The sequence below is a fragment of the Triticum dicoccoides genome, chromosome 3B, assembly GCF_002162155.2.
Source record: "Triticum dicoccoides isolate Atlit2015 ecotype Zavitan chromosome 3B, WEW_v2.0, whole genome shotgun sequence".
Taxonomy (NCBI): Eukaryota; Viridiplantae; Streptophyta; class Magnoliopsida; order Poales; family Poaceae; genus Triticum; species Triticum dicoccoides.
Window position 1 is genome coordinate 276657398 of NC_041385.1, and position 9783 is coordinate 276667180.

A 9783-nucleotide genomic window follows, 5' to 3' on the forward strand; every position below is an offset into this window, starting at 1 on the left:
AGGATGATCCCTGCGATCAAAGGTGATCGGGCAGGCTGACCACGGGTTGAATTTGGGGGCGATGGGCTCAACGGCATAGACATCTCGGAGTGCGCGTTTTCTCTCCTTCTTTGGGATGTGAGTGACATAGATCATGTTCATTGTTTTGATCTCCGATGGAAATTTCTTCTGTCCCCCCGTGTTTGTCTGGCGAGGTTCGTCCTCGTCTTTGCTCTGAGGTTCCTTCCCTTTGTGTTCGGCATTGAGTTTGTTGGCCTGCTTGAAGACCCAACATTCTCTGTTGGTATGATTGGCTGGTTTATGAGGAGTGTCGTGGATCTGGCAGGGCCTGTCTAGAATTTTATCCAGGTTAGATGGACTGTCTTTGCTGCCTTCAAATGACTTCTTCCATTGCTCGGGTCTGGAGCCCCGGAATCCGGCGTTTACCGATGTATTGTCTGGGCTTTCTTCATTATTCGGACATTTGTTTTTGTTGCGTTGTGGTTTTCCATTGCCATCCCTGACTTCGGATGTGCCGGGGTCACTGGTGCTGCTACGGGCTAACCAGTTGTCCTTGTCCGCGTAAAAGCGGGTCATTAATGTAGTTAAGACTGCCATTGTTCTTGGCTTTTCCTGGCCAAGGTGCCTGGCTAGCCATTCGTCCCGGACACTGTGTTTGAAGGCCTCTAGGGCTTCGGCATCCGGACAGTCGACGATTTGGTTCTTCTTAGTGAGAAACCGGTTCCAAAGCTCCGGGTTGTTGGATTATGTGACTTAGATCGTCTGCATCCGGGGGCCGGACACAGGTCCCTTGGAAATTGGCCCGAAAAGCGTCCTCAAGGTCTTCCCAGCTTCCGATGGAATTTTCAGGGAGGCTTTTTAGCCAGTGCCGAGCTGGTCCTTTTAGCTTGAGGGGTAAATATTTGATGGCGTGGAGATCATCTCCACGAGCCATGTGGATGTGAAGAATAAAGTCTTCAATCCAAACCGCAGGGTCCGTCGTTCCATCATATGCCTCGATGTTTACGGGTTTGAACCCTTCTGGAAAATCGTGTTCCAGCACCTCATCGGTGAAGCACAGGGGGTGTGTGGCACCCCTGTATCTGGCTGTGTCGTGGATTGGGTCCGACGGTTGTAGTGTTCGTTATTGGTTCCGAGCCGGTAAATGACCGGTATATTTGGGTTGATAATCATGATCTTGTGTAGGAGCACGTTCCCTGGATCCATAGATGGACCTGGTTTTGCCAGCCTTTTTGTCCAGGTCCTCACGTAGATCATGTTTTTGGTCCTGGGCTGCAACCTTCCTTACTTTAAGGAGAGGAGGTGCGGGCTTGTGTACGACATTGCTAGCCGCTCTGTCTCGACCACAAGGTGGTCGGTCCGGCCTGTCGGTCGTATTGTTTTTCGGCGGTATAGGCGCAATAGCCTCGTCGTCGAATTCGGGCATCAACTTACGTTTAGGATAGCTCTTTGTTTGGCGATTACCGCCGTCCTCAGCGTCTAGCACTTCGTTCCATTTGTCGTTGAGCGTATCCTGTGCGGCTTTAAGCCGCTACTTCTGCTTCTTCAGGCTCCTTGCAGTGGCGATAAGCCTTTGGTGGAAGCGTTCTTGTTCTAATGGTTCTCCTGGGATGACGAACTCGTCGTCGCCCAGGCTGATCTCCTCTTTAGAGTCAGGTTGGTAATTGCTATCTTCAGCGTCGCTGTGGTCGGACAACATCTCTAGACTGTGTTCGCCGTCCTCTCGCATGCCCTGCTCCAACGCTGGGTCTGCGGGGTTCTCGGCTTGGTTCAGATTGTCATCATCGTCTGTGACAATGTTGTTGTTTTTCCTTTTGTCAGATCGAGGTCGGTGCTTGGGACGCTGGCGCTTAGGAGGTTCATCGACAGGTATGTTGTCATCACCGTCGGCCTCGTTCTCCTTTGCTGTGTCCACCATGTATATATCGTATGACGATGTAGCTGTCCACTACCCTAAAGGTGGTGGTTTTTGTGCCTGCTCCTCTCCGACATCGTCGTCCATACCGTCGATGTCCTCGGAGCCGTAATCAAGCGTGTCGGTTAAGTCCTCGACAGTGGCAATGAAGTGGGTGGTGGGTGGGAAACGAAATTCTTTGTCGTCCGCTTCCCATTCGGGCCGGACATAGTTCGGCAGAGAGTTCCCTGACAAGGAGAGGGATTTCAGTGAGTTTAACACATCGCCTAAGGGCGAGTGCTGTAAGATGTCCGCGGAGTTGAACTCCAAGACCGGCGCCCAATCAGGTTTGGTGGACGCGGATGCGCGCGGTCCGGAACCTATGGCCGGAGACGAGTCCGAGGTTCTGGTGACAGAAGCCCAGCTCGATGTTGGGTCTGTGTGCGGCTCGAGCGCCGCTGAGTCTACGGCCTCTGTGGCGGGGTTAAGCTTCCCATCTTCGGACGATGCAGTACGCTCCGGCTCTAGGGCCAGGGCGGCCATAGGCGCTATCTCCTGCGCGCGACCAGATGACAGATCTAGGTCATGTTCAACGTGGTGGTCGGGGACAGCCGTTATGGGCTCGAACCCATCGAAGATCAAGTCTCCATGGATATCGGCCACAAAATTTAGGCTTCCAAATCTGACCTGACGGCCAGGGGCATAGCTATCAATCTGCTCTAGATGGCCAAGCGAGTTGGCCCGCGGTGCGAAGCCGCCAAATACGAAGATCTGTCTGGGGAGGAAGATCCCCCCTGGACTGCGTTGTTGTAGATGATTGATGGAGCCATCAAGCCTTTTGATGACGACGCAGCGGAACTCTCAATGAAAGCACCAATGTCGGTGTCAAAAACGGCGGATCTCGGGTAGGGGGTCCCGAACTGTGCGTCTAAGGCTAATGGTAACAGGAGGCGAGGGACACAATGTTTACCCAGGTTCGGGCCATCTCTATGGAGGTAATACCCTATTTCCTGCTTGATTGATCTTGATGAATATGAGTATTACAAGAGTTGATCTACCACGAGATCGTAATGGCTAAACCCTAGAAGTCTAGCCTATGAGGTTATGATTGTTGTGTCTAAACCCTAGAAGTCTAAACCCTCTAATTTATATAGACATCGGGGGGGGGGCTAGGGTTTGTACAAAGTCGGTTCCAGAGAAAGGAATCTACATATCCGAATCGCCAAGCTTGCCTTCGACACAAAGGAGAGTCCCATCCGGATACGGGACAAAGTCTTCTATCTTGTATCTTCGCAGTCCAACAGTCCGGACCAAGTATACAGTCTGGCTGTCCGAGGACCCCTTAGTCCAGGACTCCCTCAGAGGCCTAAGGCGTACTGGAGGAGGATTTCGAACTTTTGGACCGGGCATGCATAGCAGCTAGTTAAGGCTCAAGAACACCAAATATATACCAAAAGTAGGACTAGGGTTTTACACTTGTCAGCGGCCCGAACCTGGGTAAAAATCCCTCATGCTGATCATCGGACCTGCTCTTTGTGCATTCCTCCTCCCCGCCAACCGTAGAAGGGATCCACGTGATCCCATAGGTGTCGTTTCCCCGACAGTTGGTTTCGTGCAATGAGGAGCATCATCGAAACCAACATGATCAACTCTATTTTGTCCCACCACCCGCTTTCTGGAGAAACCCCTGGGGGGAGGGTGCTATATTTGGTTTCCTCACATGCTGGTGGGTGATCGGCTAGGCTACTTCATAAAGTAATTGATGTTGTCTTCTGTTTGTGCTTAGATGAGTATACTTTGTTTTTTGCAAACAGGGATACATGATTCACCTCATTGCCATTGTGATATTTATGTGTACTACTAGATAAAACACTCTTTTTTAGAAGAGTGTTGTGTACAGTGAGACAGAAATGTCATGACGATGACATTTCCTAATTTCTGCCGCACTATACAAAAGGATTGAATCTTCACGTCATTAGCTGGTACAATCGCGCCAGCTATTGATCCAAAATTGCTCTTTGGTGGTTGTGAAGCTTGGGTTGCATTACCAGCAGTAATTCTGCTAGAACACTAGCAGTACATGCTTTTGCTACAACTCCAAAATCTACATTACTGATTGGTTAATATACAATGGGTGATCAGTGACAGGTCTCTTGCTCGAGCCCTTTTGTTAAGTAGTACTGACTGGCCATCGGGTTAGTGATGAGCCTTATCGCATATGAGTCTGTTGGACCGTATGTGATGAAAGTATCATCACGAACCCCAAGGCACTGACGGGCCACTCGGATATCAGTGATGACACTATTTGGGCGGTTAGTGTTGTTCGGATCTGTAGTAGTGTATTCAGCAACAACTTCTTCGAGCTCGACAAAGAATGAAGAGCCAGGCAGATAAAAAGCATGGTGAGCATTCGTTCCAAGTGGGGGGAGATGTTTATTTAAAGTTATGACCATTTTTTCAAACTTATATTGCACGACGCTCAAACCAGAAGTTGAGTTGCAAATTCTTTTGTCCTTGATAAATCATTTAAAAATGGGCATTGTTGCCTACAAATTGCAGTTACCACAAGGCAGTCTTATTCGTCCCATGGTCCATGTCTCTCTCTCGAGAAAAGCTCTTCCTGCTCAAGCTACTCTTGAGGTGGATCTTCCCCGTTGCTTGTATATCAATGGAGGCAGATCTTTTGCCTCTTCGCATTTTGGATACCAAGAAAATTCAAACTGATGCATCTTCTACTTCTCTTGTGCAAGTGCAATGATCTTCATTGCTTGCTTCTTGGCATAGCATGGAGAACAAGGAGCACTTTATTGCAAGATTATCCCAATGTGCTTGCTTGGGGTCAAGCAGGTTTCAAAGGAGGATGAAGTGTCATGTATATGGATGAGCGCACATCATCCAGTACTAAAAGCGGATCGACAAGAATAAGTCGAGCCCAAGTGAAGCCACGTGCGGTGCGCGTGCGTGAACTGGCTAAGTCTCCCAACCACTTGGCTATGTAATGGGAAAAGAGGCTACAATAGAGATGAGAAGAAAAGTACTAAGTTTTAAACTCCATTTCCCTCTTTTTGGCTGCTACCTTGTATCTTCAATCCTTCTTCTTTTCGAGTTGAACTGATCTAAACTATATTCGCTGTGTTGCCAGTGGTAGATCGTAACAACCCTTAAGAGAGATGAGAGAAGGAGGAGGACTCAAGGGAGAGGGCATTAAACATGCATTTCCATCGAGCTCTGTTGCGCTCCGCTTCTCGCCTCGTCCCCAGAGTTGTTCTTTTCCTTTCCCCACGAGGGCACGACGGGGTAAACGGTGCGGGCCAAATACATAGCAAAACCGAGGGATTTGGCTCCATATTGGAGAGTAGGGTGTGCAATGTCGGGCTTTAATTCCATGCCCGGATGTTGTAGCCAACCAAACAACGTTATTCAGGCTACCTGAATGCGGAAGTCCAATTCAAGCTCCTAATATCAACATCCAAACGGTGTGTCAGAGCCTCGGTCGGAAATAATGGTAGGCCCCAATCTGGTCGAGAATAAATTTCATCACTGCATTTATGTTGTGCAAAGTAACAGGTGAATCCTGGTGGTATCTGGCCTTTATCCGACAGAACCAAGGATCCTCGGTTGCGAGTGGGATCGAAGAATGGAGTACACGATGTTATGGCACAAAATGGTTACTATCATTTCTTAGGCCTCCTACAATGCAAGGTGTTTAGGAAAGTTACTTAGAGAAATAAACCAATTTTTTTAAGCATTGGTGCTTATTTGTAGACGGTAGACGCTTCATTAGTCGCCACACACAAGCACTGATGCTTAACAAAAAATCGGTTTATTTTACTAAGTACCTTCCTAAATATTTTGCTTTTTTACAATGCCTTAAAATACAATCAAGTTCTGTATTAGCATAGTACTGGCACAACATGTGTTGTACGACAAGACACAAGGTCATTTTCGGTCCTTTCACTAGATCTCAAATAAGTAGGCAAAAGCTGTGGAACAGGTCGCCGTCCTTGCCTCCCCAAGTTGCCACAACTCAACGTCCAAATCGCGAAAAATGTAAGGTCGAGATCCCTGACAAACCTGAAGCGCAGATGAAGAAACAAATGTGCGCACACAGAATTCCTATCAACAAAAATCCTCTCCTAAACTTGGCCATGAATTCTCCATCCCCCCTCTCTCTCTATTGGCCCCCGTGGAACACAAGAAACCTCTTATGATTGGCTCTAACAAACGCATGGCTCCCAATCAATTATTGGTGTCCCTCCCGGAGGGCGCCACGAAACAAGAGGCTTGGAGGCAAACAAGGAGAGATGACAACCGCCCGCGCGCGCGCACGCCAGAAACGAGTTCCACCCATAAATAGATACTCGTCTCCTTCCTCCGCCTGCGATCCTCCTCCCTGCCCCATTTCTCTCCTTCCTCCACCCACCCGGCTTTCGTTTCTTGGAAGCGAGAGGAGGGACGGGGAGGGAGAGGGGGCGGAGGGCGCCGGTGAGCTTTGCCAGGGAAGCTGCTTGCGTGGGGCTGTGCACGGCCGGGCCCCGCCCACGCTTCCCTCTTGCTCACTCACTCCCACCAACGCTCGCCTCTCACCTACTCTCTCTCTCTCTCTCTTATCTCCTTCCAAGATCCCTTTTTCCCTTTCGTCTTTGCTAGGACCATTCTTTGATCTTTCCTTGGCTCCAAATACTCCCGTTCCAGCTGCGGAGATCCCACCTCGGTTCCCTCCCGTCCGAGTAATTAGCTCGAATTTGACTTGTTTCTTGCTCTTCTTTCTTTTGTGGCTGCTCAGTTCCTGCGTGTCTCCGCTTCAATCCGAGAAACCCCCGCTCGGCAACAAGTGTCACCCCTACTTCTCCGGGCTTCGATTCGATCGAATCCCGCCCAATATTTTTCTAACCCTTTCTGAAGTGGGTTCCATCGCCTAGCTTTCTCCGATCGGCCGGAGAAAGCAGCTGAGCTAGTGGTTGATGCGGCTGTGGTCGTAGAGGCGGCAGCATCTCATCTCTCTTTCTTCCACTGGGTCTGGGTCTGGGTGGCTTGCGTTGTTTATTTGCGAGGAGCACTGTGCAGCCGCAGTGCTCCACGCCTCGCTTCTTTGCTTCTCATCAATGCTTGCCCTGGTCGCCACCTTCGTCTTCTCCTGCCTCCTCTTCTTGTCCAAGCCATGCGCCCGTGACATGAGACTCTTCCTCGCCTCCATCTCCCAACAACTCGCGCTCTCGCTGCTCGGATTCTTGGCCGGCTACAGGCTGCTCGGCGGCGTCGCCTCCACGGCCGCGGACGCCATGCCCCTCATGCCGTCCTTCAAGAGGAAGCGCCCGGCCGCCAAGCTGGAGACTACGGATACGACCGGCGAGCCGTCGGTCCTCGACCTCCCGGAGCTGGCCATCGACTGCATTCTCGCCAAGCTGCCGCCGGCGGAGCTGCGGAACATGGCCGCCGTCAGCCAGTCCATGCGGGAAAGGTGCAGGAGCGACCACCTCTGGGAGCGCCACATGTCCGACAAGTGGGGTTCTGTCCTGGGTACCGCCGCGAGGGACGAGTGGAGGTCGTATCTGTCCTCGTCGACCGCGGCCGGTGGCGGCGCGTCGGGGTGCGGGTCTGCTGGCAGCGGCAAGCACCGGAGGTGGCTTGCCGCGCTGTCCTGCGTCTGCCCTGTGGTGTCCTGGATGCGGCCCAGGGCCGACGGCGGCGCCGGCACGTCCGCGGGCCCTGTGCTGGATGATTCCATCATGTCGTGGTATCTCCACCTGGAGAGCGGCAAGCTCTGGTTCCCCGCACAGGTCTACAACCGAGAGGTACAATAATCTTCATGCTTGAGCAGAGCAGTTGCTATGATTTCATTTCACTTATTGTAAGCATGCAATTAAGTATGCTTTGTTAATTGTCAGTTGGTCATCCAGTGCCAATTATTAGACTGTTAGGGATGAATTATTAGAAGCAAGCTGTAGAGTAATCATTTAAGCTTACACCTTAATTTGGTTGGGTGGATTTGCTTCTCTGGTTTCCAGTTGAGTTGAATATGGCAAGATTGCAGATAGCTGTTCATGTTCCTCTGGGCTCCTGTCTTCTTTTAGTTTTCAACTAACGATATTTCTGTTTCGTTTGACAAAGAAATCCTGAGACTCTCATGTTTGTTTTGCAGCATGGGCATGTTGGGTTCATGATGTCATGCTATGATGCAGAGCTCAGCTATGATTTCCGCACTGACACGTTCCACGCAAGGTACCAAGTTCTGTCTGATTTTGGCTATAAACTGTGAACATGCTATATGGTTTCTAGGCACACAGCTAGTGGAGATGATTCATACTTCTCTTTTTTTTTTGCATCTCAAGTTCTCTATCTGAGATAACTCAAAATAGAAAGCATTTGACGTGTCAGGTATCCACCACACGGGCGACGAACTGTAGTCTTGGAAGATGGCGTGCAATGGGACAGGGTCAGGGCACCTCCCGTCGGAACTCTTGCACATGACCTGCATGCCTCTGACTGCTTACATGAACTACGGCCTGGCGATAACATTGAGATTCAGTGGAGAAGGAACAAGGAGTTCCCATATGGTATGTTCCCAGGCGCCCAACAATGCAGTGTTTGCTTTGGACAGTGTTGGAAGAATCATTAAACATTGCCATATGGATATGCTAATCTTATCTAATAGTGATGAGGAGTATTATACTGCTGGACAGTGTGTTCATTCATGTGTTGCTATATATGTTTGGCAGGCTGGTGGTATGGAGTTGTTGGCCACTTGGAATCATGTGATGGAAATGAGCACTTTTGTCGGTGTTATCTTAGTGGTGAGAATAGCTTTAATCTCTAGGACTAATTTATTTGACTTGACTAATAATTGCAAAGTTAGTTGCATATACATAGGCTTTTCAGAGTCATGACCCCATGAACATTCCAGCAAAGTTCAAAGAACATTATAATACAACATCATGGCCTCAAACTCATTTTGGTTATCCACTTATTAAATGGAAAGTGTTAGTCCGAAAATGATGACTTCGTCATATGTTTGACCTTAATTTACTTTCAAATGAGTTGTATATTATGTTTATTCCCATTAACTAAACTGGTTCATCGTCTCCCCGCTCATACATTATGCTGGGATACTGATAACCTAGTTAACATATTTTGAACATAGCTGACATTAGAAGGGGAGCCTTGGCGCAGTGGTAAAGCTGCTGCCTTGTGACCATGAGGTCACGGGTTCAAGTCCTGGAAACAGCCTCTTACAGAAATGTAGGGAAAGGCTGCGTACTATAGACCCAAAGTGGTCGGACCCTTCCCCGGACCCTGCGCAAGCGGGAGCTACATGCACCGGGCTGCCCTGAACATAGCTGACATTAACATTTTTGTGAGTGCTTGTTCCATAAGAATCCATCCTTTTAGGTTATGCTTGCTTTATTACCTATATTGAAGATGATTTTATTATACGCGATGTGCACTTATTCTCTAAACTTCCCAACCCTGAACTTGCCACTCGGTTTAAGATTCAACTCCAAACTTCAAAACCAGTCGAACCCCCTCCCGGCTTTAACTCACTGGAGTGGTTTTGACTGCTGACTGGGACAGTGCCATTTCAGCAAGTACAAGGAATGCAAAATCTGAATTTTTCACAGATCATCGAGCATACCATGTGGACTAATATGGGCAATTTTCACCATATTTGGTTGAACAGATTGAGAGATTCATCAACATTTCAATTTCTGCAATTTTGGTCAATAATTTGAGCGATTTTTTCCAGAAAATTGAGAAGAAATGACACAACATTAAGCATAGCATGTATACTAATCTGGGAAATTTTCAATAAATTTTGCCAAACAGATTGAGAGTTTCATCAAAAATTCAATTCCTGCAATTTTTGGTCACAATTTTGATCCTGTTTTTAT

General features: G+C 48.8%; 1 protein-coding gene across 1 annotated transcript in view; it reads left to right on the top strand.

Moving 5' to 3' along the window:
- The first annotated feature begins 6232 nt into the window (after positions 1-6232).
- Positions 6233-9783, top strand: part of LOC119275897 (F-box protein At2g32560-like) — a 4915-nt gene continuing 1364 nt past the window's right edge. The window contains exons 1-4 of the mRNA XM_037556831.1: positions 6233-7689; positions 8037-8116; positions 8273-8451; positions 8614-8688. Of these exons, the coding sequence (XP_037412728.1) occupies positions 7000-7689; positions 8037-8116; positions 8273-8451; positions 8614-8688 (1024 nt within the window). The 5' untranslated portion in view covers positions 6233-6999. The remainder of the gene's footprint in view (positions 7690-8036; positions 8117-8272; positions 8452-8613; positions 8689-9783) is intronic.